Consider the following 20232-nt stretch of genomic DNA (forward strand, 5'->3'; position numbering starts at 1 on the left):
GATTGGCCGGAGAATCTATTTTTACGCCTAAATCGGGGGCGGTGCCATTTTTCAGATGCTCCGCCCCCTCAAAAACAGCGTCATCGCTGAGTACATTGCACGCCATTGGGATGGCCTCAGGGCGTCATCGGAGGCCCTCTCCCGATGCTCCGCCCCCATTGGGCTGACTTCCCGATGGCGTGGGCGTGTGTGCTCACAGTTTCCGAGGAACAAGCATGGCGGCTGCGGACTGTGTCCAGCGCCACCACAGTCGGGGAGGGGGAGCCGTTCCGTTGGCCAGGGCAGACTGGTTGGGGGTGGCGAGGGGGGTTACAGGGGGGCACTATCTGTCAAGCCGGGTCCGCGCACGGCCGGCTCCATGTTTTATGGCGTGAATGATGCATGTCGCTGCCGTGCGCTTTTGCGGCCATGGACCCGGCAATTCTCCGTCCGTATTTATATGTGTGGCTGCAAGCCCCCCACCGGACGGTGCATCGGTGCGGGGGCGGCGCCGTCGTTTTAGTCATAAGACGAGACACATGCTCTGGACATAGCCTCAAAATCGGAGAATCCAGCCCTGTGTTCCCACTGGAACTGAATTACGTGCAATTCCATTCCCATTAGGGATGCTATTTTTTTCCGAGATTCAGGACATACAAATGGGCCAGCTCTCTGCCACTGTGAATTAGAAGCAATTCCCATCCCCGATGGTGGCAGATCAACTGGGGCCTGAATTAGCGTTAAAAAGCCTGACAGGCTGGAGCTGTTTATAAGCTCTCCAACTGCAAAACATTCCCATTCCAGCCACGAAGATGGCTTGGAGAAGACTTGCCCCCAGATTTCGAGAGTCTAAAGTGTAACCACTGCTCACTGCCGTTGAGGATAGGAGGGACACCCTCTTCCCCAAGGTGTGCTGGAGATTCAAGTCTGTCCTCCTGAACTGCTGCTGAGAGGATGTGCCAGCCTCACCAGGAGGAGACAGCTTGTGTTCCTGAGGGATGGGTGTCACTGCTGAGGCCTCTATTCTGGAAAGTGCACGAAAGGTGTCCTTTCGTTGGGGTGAGCTCTGCTAATCCCCTGCTTCCTCTGCAGTGTGGCTGCACTTCTGAGAAGTGCACAGAAGAATGGCAACACCTTGGGGGGGCAGGGACTGATCATGGCCATGCCCATCTACTTGATGTTACTGCTGGAGTATGAGGGTTTCCAAAGGGGTGGGCTGGGCGGGTTTCTACATGACCTGAGGCTCTCTGAATATTTACAGGACATAGTGAGCAGTCAGCAGTGTGAACAGCCAGGGGGCTGTAAGTAGAACCAGAGGGGTACTTTTAAATCACATACTGCTGCAATGGCAGTCTGAGTCAGGACCCCCTGGTCCTGAGGGGGATACCCCAAATTGCAACAATTGGCTCCCCACTAATCTCCCAGCCCAGCACCCACCCCTAAGAAAGCCAGCACATTTTGAGATTTTTTTACCCTCTCGCTCCCCCTCAACAGTCATGGCACCCAGGCTTCACGTGTAAATACTTGTACCAATTCACACCCATGTGGCTCCCACGTGAGAGGGGTGGAGCATCGTGGAGGGGTGAAGCATACTTGTGCCTAACACGCTATTGACATTCCAATCCATGCAAATGATGGTTTTGCATGGGCCTGTCGGCGCGGGGCACGAATGTCACAAATGCCACCAACGGGAGGTAGGAGCATGGCATCGGAATCAGCGGCAGATGGCAATCGCGATTTTTGTAATACCCGCTATTCCCAGCCTGATCACAATTCTAGCTGTCGGCGTCAGGAGGTGAAGAATTCAGCCCCAGTTATTCTAAGGTAATAAAACCATAAATTAACACTAGCAGTTCCTTCTTGAACTGTGTAAACAGCCCCGAAAGCGATGAATACTCAGCCAAGCAGTCATAATGAGGCAATCTGGCAACTGTATCAAGAGAAGCAGGCTGAACAGATGACCAGATGTCAGTTTTGTCAGATGGCCTTATTTTGAATGCTTGGCTGAGAGTCAAAACTGACTAATGCACTCAGCTGCTGTGGAAAGCTATTTACATAATTACAAAGGAGTCTGCTAGTTTTGTTTCATTGACAGTTTTATTACCTTGTACTAACATAACCTTTAGTTGAAGTTGTTTTTCAATGCCAGTTTATTTATTTAGACAGGATTAAAAGTTTCTTCAATTGCACATTCACTGATTTACATTTTTTTGAGATTGTAAGCTACTTTTTTTAAAGGAAATATTGAATACCTGATATTTGTTAATTTCATGAGCACTTCAAAGGCTTGTCAGTGTTTTATATGGTTCATGAGTTCTGTTCCTAGTTGATACTGGGTGAGTTGGCATGGATAATTCATGGGGGAGCGTGGGAGATATGGGGGTCATGGAGGGAGCACGTAATGTATAAGGGTCATAGCGACATGAGGGGGCATGAAGAGGAAATGAGGTGACTGGGGGTAAAGGGAATGAAGAGGATTAGAGTGCCTAACAACTATAAATAGGACTGGATCAATGTCAGACTAAATGGAGACTAGCCTTCTAATCTACTGGCCTCACCAGCTTCCCACCTCTGAAGTGGCCTGGACCTGCCTCTCGAGGTGGCATGTCTGTCTCCAACCCATGCCCATCTTCCTGACCCTCCAGAACAAAGACGGGATCGCGGGGTTGAGAAAATCTCAACTCCTGATATTCCTCTCAACCACAAAAATCTGGCACTCTGACCTCATATGGGAGTTGGATCTCTTCTTGAATAGGGCAGAGATCATATCCCACAGAGGTAAATAGTTTTGTGAATAATTCTTGATCCCTCTAATCTTCTGGACTTGTTTTGTTTGCTTGAGGGGGTCCTGGATTGGAATTTTCCATGGTATTAGGAAGATGGGAACAGGAGTAGGTCATTCAGCCCCTCAAGCCTGTCCTGCTATTCATTGAGATCATGGATGACCTATTGTTTCTTTTGATGGGATTTCTTGTTTCTCCTGGGAAATTACAGGACTATTATCTGGGTGGGGGCATTAGCTGGTTGCATGAGATGATGTGTGGTCAGGATTCTCTTTCCAGACGAGGTGGGGCAGTCTTGGTGGACCAGCAGGTCTTTTACTGCCTATCTGTAATGGCTGTAAAAAAAATAGTTTGAACTGGAAACCGAGAGGAGATAGTTGCGTGACACTGAAAACAGAAGTACCAGACCAGAGAAAATCTAGATGCCCATTTCAGATTGCACTGTCAGTTCTTTTTCGTCACAGTGACATCGGTAGTGTTTCTTTTCTCAATACCCTGGAATATGTTGTGGGAAATCTGGAGGGTTCTTGTTCTTGATTCAGTGACCTGGCATGTCCATAGTTGAGATTGTCTCTTATTTATGAAAAGTCTCGTGGTGAAATAGTCTGCTCAGCTCAGACGTGAAAGAACAGTTGATTATGTGAGAGACAGCGAGGGCGGCATGTGGCGCAGTGGTTAGCACTGGGACTGCGGCGCTGAGGATCCGGGTTCGAATCCCGGCCCTGGGCCACTGTCCATGTGGAGTTTGCACATTCTCCCCATGTCTGCGTGGGGCTCATCCCCACAACCCAAAGATGTGCAGGTTAGGTGGATTGGCCACGTTAAATTGCCCCTTAATTGGATAAAAATGAAAAATAATTGGGAACTCTAAATTTTTTTTAAAAGTGAGAGACAGGGAACAATTGCTACCGTTGAGCCCTGTGCCAATGAAAGTCAGGAGAGGGAATGGATGAGCAAGTGTCTGTCCAGAAGTGGAGGCTGACTACAGCAGGAAGCTGTTTGGCCCGTTTGCAGAATTTGCTGTTAGTTTGGGGCTATGCTTTTCACGTTGCCTGTCATGTTTCCAAATGCAAATTTAGCTTTGAAACAGGCCCACTCATAGTGAGTGACCTTCAGGGAAAGCAGTGGGAGCTCGGTCACTGTACAATAGTAAGAACTCTCTGCTGCGCCTTGTTAATTTGAAGCCACCTGATAATCATTTATCTCTGAAAATCACTTGTCTTCATTTTTCTCAGTTTGGAGAAGACTCCGATTACGATAAATTGAGTGATATGGTCAAGTACCTAGATTTGGAGTTGCACTTTGGGACTCAGAAACCAAACAGTAAGTGACAGCCTGGTATTTCCAAACAGAACGTCACACAGCATCCGAGTACGTTAGGGTAGTGAGTACTATGGTAAAATGGCAACGGCCTGAATTTTAGGCCCGACATACAAGTGGACACTTTAAATTAAGAAATGAACACTTTAATTTAAAAAGTCAGAACAACAGACTTCCCTTTTGCGCTGGAAGTAGTGGCCACAGACACCATACTTGCAGCTGTACTTCTGCAAGAGTGCCATGGGAGACTTGGCCGGTGGCCTATGTCACCCAGCTCCTAACCCCAGTCAAACAGGGTTTCTCAATGTGCGAGAAGCACACTTTTGTGGTTTTCTGAGTGGTGCAACATTTTATCTATATCTTTGGCTTAAACCCATTCACCATTCTCACAGAGCACACTCCCAAACAATTCATTGTATTTATCCGTATTTCAACCGTTGTATTAGTACATTAGCATTTTAATTTTGTATTTTATTTATGGTGTCTATGGAATGTACATAGGTTGGGTTAAAGATTAGGATTGTTTGCCTGAGATTCTGATACTCGCCCAACCGGGAACTTGGTTAGAGTTGTGTGATACGGTTCGCTGACGCTCACTGATTCAAGAGGAAGGTCTATGGTAAAATGGCCAACGGCCTGAATTTTTGGCCCGGCATACATTTGGCCACTTTAAATTAAAACCACATTCAGAACTACAGACAGGCCTGATGGGATTTCGAACAGACAAGTTTAAATACATTGGACAAAGACAGACAGTTGGGGCAAGTCTGGGCTTGTCCTGTAAACAGGACATTGGAAGATAAATGACCCCATTCAAATGAATCGATTGTTGTGGATTGCCCAGATGTAGCCAGACTTTCTGGCACTTAGATCACCTTATATGGGATAAGGTTACACGCAGACAATGCACTTGAGGGTGGTCCTCTAGGGGGTGTTCCTGGTGTCCTGCAGAGTTGCAATTGACACTCCATTGGGTGTTGCAACCTGTGACGAGTGACCTCATTGGCTGAGGGCCAGAGAAGCTTCTGGAAGGGCATGAAGAGGGGTACAAGAAAGAGGCATCCAGAGTACTTCCCCAGTGAAGACTCCATGCAGAGGCAGTGGAGAAGACTCAATAGCGAATCAGAGGACAGAAGGAAGCAGTGTGTGAGACCCATCTTCAAAGATGAAGGCCCTGGACAACAAAGGACTCAGAGGATTGGACCCGCAGCTCGATCCAGTTCATTGGCACGGGTAGTATTAAGAATCTTGGGCATTTTCTAGTTGGGATAATTTGGGGGATAACTTTTGTGTTTGAAAATAAACTTGGGTTGAATTGTTAACTTGTGTCTGTCCTTTGTTCATCTCGCAAAGAGGGTCACCTAGGTAAATTGTTTGAATAATAAACTGGTCGAAGTGTCTGAATTTTACGGACAACAGTACGCACTGTATGTGCCAAACTGTGATTGTGTACTCTATGCAAGGCAGTCTGTGTGTGCAAAATTGCTGGTATGTTCTCAATGTATATTAGTAGATGAAGCTAGGTTGCCCTCAGTGATGAATTAATGCACTACACTCTGGTTGTTCCATTTCTGAGACTCGGCCCATACGGTGTGATCTTCAGGTGGCCTATGTAGACACTTATCTCTTGGTACAGACATGGGGTGGTGTTGGCTGGTGACGTGATGATCTGGAATGTCCTGATTAGAGCATTTCTCCTTATTCTTTCACTTCTATTTTGCAGAGGCAAGTTTTGTACCTGAAACTTTTAAGAAGAAGGATTTGGTTGAAGTACTGTCCCGTAAGAAGGCCTACAATATGTGTAAGTTCCATTCCCGCTCTACAGTCAATATGCTGTTGCACAGCTACGCCTATTTCAGTTATAAGCTTAACTGAAATTGTCCATGGACAAACATTTCTCTTGGTATAAAAACCCGTCTCCCTCTCCCTCTTAGACATTTCTTGTTACCTCTCTCTGCTCTCCTCTACATATTTAGGCTTATTCTGTAACTTATGCAGATTTCTTTATTGATTGGCTCAATTTGGATCTTTTTGTCTTGTGCCTACAAGATTCCAGCCATCATTTACTAGGATGGGCCTGGCTAGTGGAGACTGGTGGGGAAAATTAACAATGTGCATAGGTGAAAGAGCTGCTGAGAGTTGGCCAGTATCTAGTCCATTTTGCCTCAGGCTCCAAGCCTTCACTTTCTCCCACTTGTCTGCCCTCTCTAAAGGAAATTATAGGGCAGGAAAATGAAAACAAATAGAGAGCTGGACCAGGTGTTTGGAGGGAATGGATACTGGGAGAGAAAGGAGGGCAGGGTGTGGTGTTGGGAGAGTTGGAGGAGCTGAGAGAGAGGGCAGACTATTCCAATGTTTTTGTGTAAGCATCATCTCGGGTAGGAAAAATAGAGGGCAGCCCGCTGATGATGTTGCTGGATTAAACTCACGGACAAAAAGAGTGAAGAGGCAGGCTCCATGACATGAAGGGCACCCTGATTTAAAACAAAAAAATAAATATGGGGCAGTGCCGAGGGGGCAGTGTCAGGTTGATTGCCCTGGTATGAACCTCCATCCCTGGGGGGATGTACTCACCTGTGCGCTCCTGGTGGCTTCTCATCAGGTGCATGTCGGAGGGACCTGTTGTGATTCACGTCGGTGTGCCCTCATGTTGATGTGGATAGACAGTTTAACACGGTGGGACTATCAGGCTTAAAAGCTGATAATGATATTTGAATTGCTGCAAATGTTGATTCCGACTTTTAAAGCCTGGATTCCTGTTATGCCATTGCTGGGGACAATTGATCAGGGACATTCCGCCAGCATAAAAGCCTTTTTTGGACTCCTGTGCTATTCTTTGACCTCTCTTCCATTCCTGACCCCCAGAAAAAGTGGTGGAAAATACTTCCTGGAGTGTGGAGGCCTATAAACTGTTGTTGGAAGAATGGGGAATTTGATGATGCGAGACACAGTGAGGACAGGGTCCATGTGAAAGGGAAAGTATTCCGTGAGAGAGGAGTGATTAGTCCTTGTATTGGAAGGAACGGGGTAGGGCTGGTTTAGCACAATGGGCTAAATAGCTGGCTTGTAATGCAGAATAAGGCAGCAGTGCGGTTCAATTCCCGTACCAGCCTCCCAGAACAGGCGCCGGAATGTGGCGACTAGGGGCTTTTCACAATAACTTCATTGAAGCCTACTTGTGACAATAAAAGATCATTATTATCATTAGATGGGGAATGGAGTGCTGGGGCCTCGTGTGGTGGTGGAATAGGGTCTATCCCTGGTTCAGAATTGGGAGGTTGTTGCCTTTGCCTACTAGCTGGAGAGTACAAGAGGGTTTGAGATGCTATTCTTGCTCCTTCGTTCCTCTCTCTCTTGACTGACCAGCGCTAAATTGTTCCCACTTTTGTTTGTTTCATTTTCAAGTATACCTCTCAATAATTCAATGGTCATTATTTTGTCGGGCTAACAGGGGCCTCGGCCACTGACTGTAGATTTGACAGGGAACTCCTGCCAGTTCTGTGGGGGAGGCCTGTTGAATCAAATGTGTTCAGATATTTAATTGGCCATCGTCAGGCCTTGCCCACAATTGAGGACCCAGTGGCGGAATTTCTGTCCGCGGAGAGCTGCCATTCAATCAGAGGCCTGCACTTCACCAGTACCAGCAAGCGCAGTGGCTGCTGGTGGCACTGCACCTCTTGGGCCCAGGATTATGGAGGAACCCCAGGCCACAGGTTAATGAGGGCAATATGGGGTTTGTGGGGTGGAGTTGGAGGCAAGGGCAGGGGAGTGGCTTTCAGCAGTTATCACTCCCTATCAGATGCTGGGACCCTTGACTGGGCTCAATGTGCCTGATAGTGAGGGGCCACTGGCATATCTGACAGGTTTTGCTGGGCAGCTTTCTGAGGGCACGGAAGACCTGTACAGCTCCCATACAATCCTTGAGCCACCACTAAACTGTAGTGGGCTCAGGTATAATGGATGTCAATTGGTCCATTAATGAATGTAATTAACTTCCCACCAGCAATGGCCAGGAATCCCACAACACTCTTTTCACCCTTAGGATTAATGGGGAGTGGGGGAGGGGGAGGCTTTCCTGCCACTGAGAGATTAATGCATGGGCCCTCTCCCAGTTAAGTGGTTCTGGCTACCATGGTTCATGCCATGATGAACTGCATAAAGTCCAGCCCAACAAGTGTTCTCCAACCCTCTCTTTCTTGTGATGACTGATTCTTCATCTGGATTTATTTCTGTCAGCTATTCTCATTGCCCACCTGAAGCTCTCAGCTCTGGAACTCCGCCGGATCCTCATGACAATGGAGAACAATCGTCTGGAGCCCTCTCACATTAAGCAGTTGCTCCTCTATGCTCCTGACGAGGAAGAGTTAAAGAACTTCAGGCGGCACTTGGCTGATCCCAGTAAGCTGAGTGACCCGGACCAATTTGCCCTGCAGGTGGGTCCCAGGCTAACTGGCCCTGCCCTCATTTTATGTTAAAGGCATTTAAATTGCCCTTCACCAACCTCCCTTATACTTTGGAGTTCATAGACTAGGAAGAGAGAAATTATTTCCTCAGGTGTGAGGAGTTCAGAACAAGAGGGTTTAACCTTAAATTTAGAGCTCGGCTATTTAGGAATGATGTCTTCACACAACAGGTCATGGAAATTGGGAATTGTCTCCTCAAATAGCTGTTGGGGTGGAGTTCAACTCAAATTTTCAAATTGCCATTGATAATTTTTGGTTATAGGACCAAGGCAGGTAAATAAAATTAAGATAAAATTAAAATTAAGATCAGAATAGTTTTAAGGAAAGGTTTTGGCTGACTAAATTAGTTGAGTTTTTTAAGGAGGGTAGCATGGATGGTGAATGAGGATAGCATCTTTGATGCACAGCAAAGCTTTGGACAAGGTCTCACATGGCAGACTGGTCAGCATTTGAATTGCTGAAACCTCCAAGTTCTCAGATCAAGAGATAAAAAGTGGCATTGGGCTGCATAGGTTTTCTTTGCCTGACACAGACATGATGGGCTGAAAGGCCTTATTCTCAAGCATACATTTCTGATTCTTTGAGATCATCCATTATGTGATTGAACAGTGTAACAGGCTCACAAGGTTGAATGGCATCCTCCTGCTCATATGTGGCTGTATATTTCCCATGATATTCCTTACCACCAACTTCTTTGCCCCAATGACACTTCACCCCAAGGACTTTACCGTGAAGATCCACAATAAACTTTATTGTAATATGTTGCTCCTACAGTGTCATATTTGATTGTTTACTCCATCATGACTTTGCGTTGTGTAAGAACTACTTGCATTTATATAGCACCTATTAGTGGAGAGAAAAAAAATCGCAAAGCGCTCATCGAGGCTGAACTAAAGAGTTAAAGATAGGTTTTTAGGTGGCTGTTAAAAGATATGTGGAAAATGGAAAGGCAGAAATCTTTATGGATGGAATTGGTGAGGGTAGCTACTAGTCTACTGTTTTAGCTCACATTGGAAAACAGATAGAAATCAGCTGCATCAGAAAAGTAAAGGGAAAACACATTCCTGTGTCATATGTTTACACAAGTACTTTTCCCAGCACAGATTCACAAAACGCATTTTTTTCTGCATTCTTGTCTTAGATGCTATCAGTGAAAGAATACAAAATCAGACTGAAGAGTTTGCATTTCAAGATAACATTGCAGGAGAAGACAGAGGAGATAAAGGCTGGACTGCAATGTATCTACAAGGCCTCAGTTGAATTAAAATGCGGCAAGAAACTGGCGAAGATTTTGGAGGTAAATTTAATAAACTGCAGTTCGAATTTCAACCTCTTTCCATGAGGCAAGACAACAACAACTGGGATTGAAAATAATATCACATTGTTGCAGCATGGTGCTGTAGTGTTACCTGCGTGGTCGATAACACATGTTACTCCATCCTTGGCTGATGGTGAGGTCCTCTGAATCTTGTTGAAGAAGACTCGAACTCGTCCAGTAACAACAAAGGTTTATTGAGTAACTATAACTATTAATGCGTGAGTTCTTTATACCTTAACATGGGAACTAGGAATTGGATAACAAAATTTAACAATTGTAACTAAATGTAACTCCACTAACTATCTCTGTGATTCTGATGTTTCCTTGTTCACAGCACACCCGAGAGAGAGAGAGAAACACCCCGTGTGGCTGCCCTTTATACCCCTGTTGGTCCAGCCCTCTGGTGATCATGTGGTGCTGCTATCTACCCATTAACCCCTTGTGTGCATGTACCTACAGAGATCACCACAGGTGCTGTGGTTTATTTTGGGCACCGTGTGATTAGTAAGGTACAGCCTCTGATGCTCAGAAGCTTGTGGATTCATGTCTCACTCCAGGATTTGAGCCGACAATCCTGGCAGACACTGCAGTCTGTGTCTGTGTCACTACACCCTGTATGCTTCACCCGATGCCGGTGTTATGTAGTTACATTGTATACCTTGTGTTGCCCTATTATGTATTTTCTTTTATTCCCTTTTCTTCCCATGTACTTCATGATCTGTTGAGCTGCTCGCAGAAAAATACTTTTCACTGTACCTCGGTACACCTTACAATAAACAAATCCAATCCAATCCAATCCAGTACTGAGGGAGTGCTTCACTGTTGGAAGTACCATCTTTCAGATGTTACATTAAACCAAGGCCCTATCTGCTGTCTCAGGTGATAGGAAAGATTGCATTTCATGACTTCAGAGTAGGAGAATATTACTGTTATCATGGCAAATATATTCCTCAACTAATACATGGCAAATATATTCCTCAACTAATACTATCAAAATAGATGAGCCTGTCATTTGTTTGTAGGACCTTACTTGTTTATGGCACTTTTTTGTTTCTGTATGGTTCTCTGTTCTCTTCCTCCATGTGGCTTTGTAGGTCTATCTGTGTCTCTCTCTGGGGGTCTCTGTCTCTCTCTCTCTCTCTGTGGATCTTTCCTGATGTAAAAGAGTCTCACAGCGAGGTGTCATGTTGCAGCCTGGAGCCTCATGTATCTAATGGGAGATGCAGTGGGGAGTAATCCACTGGAAGAGATTGTGCATAGACAGAAAATCCAGAACAGAACCTGTTGGCTTCATTTATTAAAGTGTTGTGATTTTCCAGCACTCTTATTGCTCCTCAGTAATTGTTTTTTCTCTAACAGTTTGTCCTTGCAATGGGAAACTATCTCAACAATGGTCAACCTAAGAGCCCCAAAACCACAGGATTTAAAATTAATTTTCTGACAGAGGTGAGCAACGAACAAATGACAACTGCTGAGTTCAAATGTAATCAGGAAATGAATTGGTATCATTGTTAATGGAAATTCCCAAGGGGAAGGGAATTGCTGTGCGAGAGGGAAGGTGAATGATTAATTAATTAAGTTGACAAACCTGGGATAGTGTGATGGGATGATGGTGCAAAATGGTGGCAGCACTTACTGCAAGACAAAAAGGGAGTGGTTAATTCTTTTGGAGAAGGGTAATTAATAATATCAGCCGCTGGGGAAAAAATGGAGTGAATGGTTATCAATGTTGACAGATTCTGAGAGAGGAGAGAGTAGTGGTAATTGTGCTGCTGTTCCTTGTCGAAAAGGCGAAGAGCGGTACCTTGTGCTTGCGCCTTAAGGATTAGATTAACAGTGTTTCAAACCTCTCTAATTTGAGTTTCAAAAGTGTCCCCATGCTGCATTTCTCATTTGGCACATATATTTTCTCTCAGCTTGACACCACAAAGACTGTGGATGGGAAATCTACTTTCTTGCACATTCTTGCCAAATCACTGAGCCAGCACTTTCCTGAGCTGCTGGATTTTGCCAAGGAGATTCCAACTGTGGCACTTGCTGCAAAAGGTCAGTTAAAAAAAAGGTCAGTGACTGCCTGAAAGGGAACCAAGTGCTTGTGCTCAGATTATGCAATGACAAATTATCGAAATCCCAAAATATTGCACTTTGCCAAGAACCCATGAGATCACGAGGCCCTGCACTCAGATGGTATCAAGGTGTTTGAGTATTGCGGCTGCTCTCATCTGGGTGAAAGGTGAATATTCTGTCACATTGCTGACTTGAGGTTTGCAGATGACTTTGAGGATTCAGGAAGTGAGACACTCCCCACATCTAGCTTGAGTCCTGTTTGGCATCCAAAATGCTGATATGGTTGTCCCAGTTAAACTTCTGGTTAGTGGCAAACTCAGATACTGAGTATTGGGGTTAGCAGCAGTGATGCTGTTGAAAATCTTGAAAACTTAATATGGGGATGGTCATTACCTGTGATCTGAATATTGGAGTTACGTGGAAGGATTTTTGCTGTAAATCTATACCTGCTGTGTGCAACTATTGTTTATGTGTCTGCCCTTTATGGTATAAAAATTGCTTGACATTTCCAACTTAACAGCAGGGTTATTGGTGATGTTCTACTGTTTTCAAAGACAAGAATGAGATTGTTCAGTAGCTCAAAACGATTACAACACAGAGTTTGCAGTTCGCTTCCCAGCTACATTACTAAAAGCTTATTTAGATCTCAAGGCAAGGATAAAGTCTGTCAAAATTCGGGGCACACAGTGACACAGTGGTTAACACTGCTGCCTCACAGCGCCAGGGACCCGGGTTCAATTCCAGCCACGGGTGACTGTGTGGAGTTTAAACTTTCTCTCTGTGTCTGCGTGGGTTTCCTCCGGGTGCTCTGGTTTCCTCCCACAGCCCAAAGATGTTCAGGTCAGGTGGCTTGGCCATGCTAAATTGTCCCTTAGGGTGGGGTTACAGAAATAGAACGGGGGATTGGGCCAAGTGGGGTGGTCTTTCAAAGGGTCGATGCAGACTCGATGGCCTCCTTCTGCGTTGTGGGGATTCTATGAAAATTATGGAGAAGTGCGGCTCACCCACAATCTATGATATAAGATTTGGAATCATTCAGCGCAGCAAAAGGATGCAGAAGAATGTAGAACTCTCTTTTTTTTTCCAGTTAATCAGAGAACAATAACTACGGAAATTATTGACATCCACACAACCAGGAAGGACATACAGACAGCTTGTGAGAGCATGACAGTCACCGATGAAGACAGATTCTCCACAGTCATGACCGTATCCTTCCAGACAGAAAGCATGGAGAAAGTCGCTGTCGATGCATATTATCTTTGTTTATACAGTGTATATCATTGTCATGTAATCTCATGGACTGGTTTTTATTACTTAAGGAGATCAGAGAGGTATTGCCTAGAGTATGGTTTTTCCTTTTTGCTCCTTGATTTTCTTTTTCTTTGCCTCTCCCAGGACAATACATGGCTACAGAGGGATGGTGAGTAAACGTGAAATGAAATGAAATGAAAATGAAATGAAATAAATCGCTTATTGTCACAAGTAGGCTTCAATGAAGTTACTGTGAAAAGCCCCTAGTCGCCACATTCCGGCGCCTGTTCGGGGAGGCTGGTATGGGAATTGAACCGTGCTGCTGGCCTGCTTGTTCTGCTTTAAAAGCCAGCGATTTAGTCCAGTGTGCTAAACCACAGTGTGCTAAATTATGATTTTCCAGCTTTTATAGTGTGTTGCAGGCTTGATGGACCAGCTGTTTTTTTCTTATCCAACAGTTTTGTAGTTTGAGAGATATAGGGCACGATTCTCCCAAAAAGGAGCAAAGTCCTCTCGTGATTCGTGTTGAATAAGGGGCCTGGGAGCAAGCATGGCGACGCAGTGGATAGCACGGCTGCCTCACAGCGCCGAGGACATGGGTTTGACCCCGGCTCCGGGACACTGACCGTGTGGAGTTTGCACATTCTCCCCCTGTCTGCGTGGGTCTCACCCCCACAACCCAAAGTTGTGCAGACTAGGTGGATTGGCCAGGCTAAATTGCCTCTTAATTGGATTTTTAAAAATTGGGTACTCCAAATTACAAAAAAAGAATAAGGGACCTGAATGGGGAACATGCGGCCTAGGCTGCACATAGCAGCAGCACTATTTTGCACAGTGGGGAGCTCCGCTTGCCGGAACTCCCTATTGTAGCGAGAGATCAGGATACCATTTTTAAATGGTGTCCTGATCTCCGAGGCCCCCGAAACAGTCCCCGACCTCCACCCCCCAGCCCAAATGCACTATGGGAAGGTCCCCGGCCCCCTGCGCACCATCCCACCAATATCCACGCCGGGTAACCTCGGCCTGATCATGCATGCAAAGAAATGCCAGCTTGGCACCTTGGTGGTGTTAACCTGGCACCCTGGTAGTGCCCATGCCAGCTGGCAGTGCCAGGCTGGCACCCAGATGGCACTGCCAGAGTACACAGTGGCAGGGTACTATTGTGCCCAACAGGCATGCAGCTGGGGCCTCCAAACCCCTGAGGGATTCCCACAAGTGCTATTCTGCCTGATCCCAGATTGTGGGGACCAGTGCTGAACGGTGCTCACCCGAGGTCTCTGAGGCAAAGAGGTTGAATCCCAAAGCCTCTGGCACCTCGAGAATCTGCACATTAGAGCGAGGTTTACTGCCTCGCTCTAATATGCAGAATTGCTAAAAAATGATCCTGCCTGTTGTGGGCGAGGTTCACATCGCAACGTCTCGCAAGATTGCATTGAATCTCACAAGGCATTGCGAGTCAGGGAGATCCCAGGAGCGGGGTCTCCCAACTTTCAACAGCTATGCTGCGCCATGGCGAGCTGCTTTTTGGGCGCAGTGTGGCCGTTGCCCCCCCCCCCCCCTCCCCAAACCAGGCTGTTCCAGTACAGCTATCTACCTGGCAGTGTAGAAAACTGTCCAGGTATGTCCAGTACAAGAAACAGGACAAATCCAATCCAGCCAGTTACCGCTCCATCAGTCTACTCTGGATCATCAGTAAAATGGTGGAAGGGATCATCGACAGCGCTACCAAGCAGCACTTACTCAGCATTAATCTGCTCACGGACTCTCTGTTTGGGTTTCACCAGGGTCACTCAGCTCCTGACCATTCTACAGCCTTGCTTTAAAGATGGACAAAAGAGCTCAGTTTCAGAGGTGAGGTGAGAGTGACTGCTCTTGACAACAAGGCACCGCTTGACCAAGTATGGCACCAAGAAGCCCTAGCAGAACTGGAGTCAGTGGGAAAGAGGGGGGAAACATTCTGCTTGTTGGAGCCATCCTGGCACAAAGGATGATGGTTATGGTGATTGGAGGTTAATCATCTTAGCTCCAAGACATTACTCAGGGTGGTGTCCTAGGTCCAACCATCTTCAGCTGCTTCATTAATGATCTTCCTTCTATCATAAGTCAAAATGGGGATGTTCGCTGATGACTGCACAATGTTCAGTTTCATTTGTGACTCCTCAAGACACTGGAGAGGCCATGTCTAAATGCAGAAAGATCTGGACAATATCCAGGCTTGGGCTGACAAATAAGTGACAAGTAACATTCACACCACACAAGTGCCAGTCAATGACCATCTCCAACAAGAAAGGATCTAACCATTGCCCCTTGACATTCAATGGAATTACCATTGCTGAATCCCCTGCTATCAACATCCTGGTGGGTTACCACTGGCCACAAACTGAACTGGACTAGCTATATAAATACTGTGGCTACCAGTGCCACCACAGGCTAGGAATCCTGTGGCAAGTAGCTCACCTTTAACTCCCCAAAGCCTGTCCAACATCTACATGGCACAAGCTAAGAATGAATTGGTATACTCTCCACTTGCCTGATTGAGTGTAGCTCCAACAACAATCAAGAAGTGCGACACCATCTAGGACAAAGCAGCCCACTTGTATGCTACCCCTTCCACAAACATTCAATCACTCCACCACTGATGAACAGTAGCAGCTGTGTGTACCATCTACAAGGTGAACTGCAGGAACTCACTAAAGTTCCTTAGGCAACACCTTCCAAACCCATGACTACCACCGTCTCGAAAACAAGAGCAGCAGATACCTGGGAACACCACTGCCTGGAGGCGCCCCTCTGTAGTCATCCAGGAGACAAAATAAAGGTTAAACTAAATTTATTTGAAGTCCAAAGTAAAGCCATACCTACAGCATACAACACACAACATACGTGTCCCAGCCTGGGACTGACAGGAACTGCCGGTCTGGGACGGCATTTATAGGGCTCGATAATGAGTCCCAGCTGGATAGGCCTTGCTGGATACCATGGGAACTCATACTCCACGAGCCTCACGGAGAGATCATTGAGTAATCCCTTGTGGCCCTCGTGAGGTTATCACATCCCCTCTCCTCCCAAGTCCAGATCGTCACCCTCGCTCCCACGACCGGCACCTCAATCTCCATGTTGGAGACTGCGTTTTTGTCTTCTTGGACTACACTTGGGTGCACCATGGATTGAGTCCCCCTGCCTGGTGGTAGGTTCCAAGGACATTGAGGGCTTCACCCCGTCCGGAGTAGTTTCCGCAGTCAAGGTTTCCCTGTTCCGAAGATGGTCCACGTTTTTTTTTTACAGTCTCCTCCCTGGTCTTGACCTTGTGTGACACAGAGTCGGTCTTCTCAATTGCCACTCCTGGGATCCAAGGAGACCCATCTCCGAAATGTGAATAGAGAGGTATTTTGCAGCCTGAAAGCCCTATCATGTTGTTGGGTGTCATAATTTTTTCTGAGCGCCTGTTTCGACTTCACCTTCCCACCTAGGTTGGGAAAAAGGAGACTGAGTATGGTCCGGATGCGTCGGCCCATCAGCAATTCTGCTGGAGCAACCTCCCTCATCACATGTGACGTGGTCCTGTAGTTGAAGAGGAAAGGAGCCAGTTTGGTATTGAGCGAGCCGGTTGTCTGTTTCTTCATACCGTTTTTAAATGTTAGAAGATGGGTGGTAGGGCGCCGTTTGAATGTGCTTCATCCCATTGGACGCGCAAACGCCTGGAATTCTCGACTGGTGAAGGGAGTCCTGTTGTCGGACACGTGGACCTCTGGTATTCCATGAGTGTAAAATGAATGCCGGAGTTTTCTATAGAGGCGCTGGAAGTCGTGCAGGACATTCGATGTACGTCCATCCATTTAGAATGGGTGTCAACCAATTAAAAACACTGACCCGATAAACGAGCTGGCGAAGTTCGCGTGCACCCGTATCCAAAGTCTCCCTGGCCATTCCTACATGTGTAGCGAGAGGGAGCTTCTGATTCTCCTGACATGACGGGCACGGTTTCACCAAACTTTCAATGTTGGAATCAAGCCCGGGCCACCAGACATAGCTTTTCAAGCAATTTCATCTTGGAGACTCCTGGGTGATCATTGTGGAGCTCCTTCAAGATGGGGCACTAGCCAGGGCGAGGCACAACCACTCGAGCTCACCACAGGATGATGCCATCTTCCACGCTCAATTTCTGACATTTAGACAGAAGGGCTTCAGGTCTTCCGTAGGGTGCCCTTGAATTCCACCGCTTAGGATCACGTGGCATAGTTTTGCCAGCATGGGGTCTTTCTGGGTCCATATCTGGATCTTCCTGGCGGATACAGGCAGGATGCCCATAAAATTTAAAGTCATGATCTTGTCCATTCTTGGTGTGGAGGTGTGGGGAGCTTGTGGGTAATGGTAGGCGACTCAGGGCGTCAGCATTAGCTATGTGTGTTCATAAGCGGGTGCTCAAAGGAGTACTCCTATGCTGCCTACAAGAGTACCCAGCACTGAATCTGAGCTGAGGCAATGGGTTGGATCACCTTGTCCTCTTCAAAAAGTCCCAACAGTGGTTTATGGTCCTTGATTATTGTAAAGTGTTGGCCATAGGCGTATGGATGGAATTTCTTCACTCCAAATAACATAGCCAGGCTCTCTTTTTCAATTTGTGTAGTGTCACTCGGCATCTGCCAGGGTTTGCGACACATATGCAATCGATTGCTTAGTGCCATTGAATAATGGGAGAGGACTGCCCCTACTCCGTACGAAGACGCAGCGCATGTTAGTACCAGCGGCCTTGTGGCATTGTAGTGTGTCACGACATTGGACGACAGCAGCTGTTGCTTCACCTTTGTGAATGCTTCCCTCCTATGGTGCCTGCCACGACCACTTCTGTTTTCTCTTTAGCAATGCATGTAGGAGTGCCAATAGGTGGCCAGGTGGGGGATAAATTTCCCATAATAATTGATGAGGCCTAGAAACTACTTCAATTCCATCATGTTCCAAGGGGTACGTGCCCCTTTTCTAGCCTTCACTTAATCCTCTATAGGGTGTAGGCTGTCACTGTTGATGCAGCAGCTGAGGTGTCACCTCACCTGCCTGAAAGAAGCACCTCTCCCGCTTGAGGCGGACGGCTGCATCTGGGAATCGTCGTAGGACTTCACCCAAGTTTTCCAGGTGTTCTTTGTTGGTGGCTTCTGTGATTAACACATCATCTCAGTACACTGTCACCTTAGGCAGCCCTTGAAGGATATTTTCCATTATGCACTGGAAAATTATGCACCCCAATGAGATTCCAAAAGGCAGACGGGTTCATTCATACAACCCCTTGGGGGTGTTGATAATGACAAGCTTCCTTGATACCATATCGAGCTCCAGCTGGAAGTATGATTGGCTCATGTCCGGCTTGGTAATCATGTGGCCTTGCATAGAGATCTTTGATACGCGGTATGGGGTACCGATCAAGGTGGGAGGCTCTGTTGACAGTCAATTTATAGTATCCACAAAGGTGGACCAACTTGTCAGGTTTTAGTCCCGTAACCACTGGCACAGCTCATTCCGCAAACTGTACATGTATTGTGCCAAGGTGCTCCAGATGCCCAAATGCGGCCTCCACCTTGGTGAGCAAGGCATAGGGGAAAGGTTGTGCCCTGAAGTATTTATGTAGGGCATCTGGGCGAGTGTAGATTTTTGCCCTTGCTCCTTTGATCCTGACAAAGTCCTCCTGAAATATCTTGAGATATTTCCTAATGACTTTATATAGGCCACCAGTTTGCATGCTGACGATTTGCTGCCAGTCCCAGGGACGGCACAAAAGTACATTGGCCGAGGGCCCTGAAAGTCAAGGAATGTTGTTGAAGCTGTTAGAGAAGTCTTTGGGGAGCAGCCACGAGAGTGCTGCACCTGAGGCTGAGGGATACACCCAAGGCAAGGCTGCAAGAATTGTCAATATGCCCACAATCCAGGCCATGGGCTGCACGGTAGCACAGTGGTTAGCACAGTTCCTTCACAGTTCCAGGTTCGATTCCCGGCTTGGGTCACTGTCTGTGCGGAGTCTGCACATTCTCCCCGTGTCAGCGTGGGTTTCCTCCCGGTGCTCTGGTTTCCTTCCACAGCCCAAAGATGTGCAGGTAGGTGGAAGTCCAAAAGGATCAGGTGGGGTTACTAGGTTACGTGGATAGGGTGGAGGTGTGGGCTAAAGTAGGGTGCTCTTTCCAAGGGCAGTCAGAGAGGCCGGCCCGCCGATCGCCCCTCCCTGGGGTTGGCCCCCCCCCCTCCCCCTCCCCCCCCCCCTCAACAGGCGGCCCCCGGACTATTCAACCACGAGGTCCCGCCAGCCCAGAGCATGTTAGAACGGCGCCGGCGGGACACGGATTTTTTCGGACGGCTGCTCGGTCCATCCGGGCCGGAGAATCGCGGCGCCGCTGGAGGATCGCCACTATGGCCATTTGCGGTGATTCTTTGTGTGGCCCGGCGCCATGCGTGCCCGCCTATTTTTTCACGGGCGGGAGAATGGCGGCGTGGCGCAATTCGCACGGCCCCCCGCCGATTCTCCGGCCCGGTGGGGGGGGTCAGAGAATCGCGCCCAATGTATATCCTGCAGTGAATGAGGGTCCATACTATATGCAGCTCAATATTTGAAAGGTTCTCAAGTTGTTTCTGCCTTAACTGGATTGTCAGGCATTCCTGGGGGATGCACAGCCCGTCATCGCTTCCCTTGAGTCCCTGCAGAATCGAGCCATCGAGGAGTTCAATAAAGTCTCGACGTTTTTTGGAGAAGATTCAAAGATGACCACGACTGAAGCCTTCTTCGGGATATTTGCAGAATTTATCACAAAGTTTGAGGTAAAGGTAACTTGGAGCAAATTGGTAGCTATTAGCCACCAATCACATTGAACATTTCCAAAATGTTATGGCTCAGTAAAATCATTTGCTCGATTTAACCACCGCGTTGCACCCAGCGCGGATCGGGACGTGCCCGGTGAATAGCTGGAACGGTCCGAATCGAGATGCGCGCCGGGCAGAAACCGTTTTGCAATCCACCTGGCCCACTCCCAATGGTGAGTTCCAGATCTCACCCAAAAATGGCAACCATATC

General features: G+C 47.2%; 1 protein-coding gene across 2 annotated transcripts in view; it reads left to right on the plus strand.

The window, feature by feature from the left end:
* The window catches only part of grid2ipb (glutamate receptor, ionotropic, delta 2 (Grid2) interacting protein, b), a 250484-nt gene that overhangs the window by 201217 nt on the left and 29035 nt on the right, over positions 1–20232 (plus strand). For both annotated transcript variants that reach the window (XM_072481106.1, XM_072481107.1), the window contains 8 exons: positions 3998–4085; positions 5806–5883; positions 8319–8515; positions 9687–9842; positions 11223–11309; positions 11780–11909; positions 13018–13136; positions 19815–19979. In XM_072481106.1, coding sequence (XP_072337207.1) covers positions 3998–4085; positions 5806–5883; positions 8319–8515; positions 9687–9842; positions 11223–11309; positions 11780–11909; positions 13018–13136; positions 19815–19979 — 1020 coding nt within the window. The remainder of the gene's footprint in view (positions 1–3997; positions 4086–5805; positions 5884–8318; positions 8516–9686; positions 9843–11222; positions 11310–11779; positions 11910–13017; positions 13137–19814; positions 19980–20232) is intronic.

Source organism: Scyliorhinus torazame, chromosome 17 (genome assembly GCF_047496885.1).
Source record: "Scyliorhinus torazame isolate Kashiwa2021f chromosome 17, sScyTor2.1, whole genome shotgun sequence".
In the NCBI taxonomy this organism is placed as follows: domain Eukaryota; kingdom Metazoa; phylum Chordata; class Chondrichthyes; order Carcharhiniformes; family Scyliorhinidae; genus Scyliorhinus; species Scyliorhinus torazame.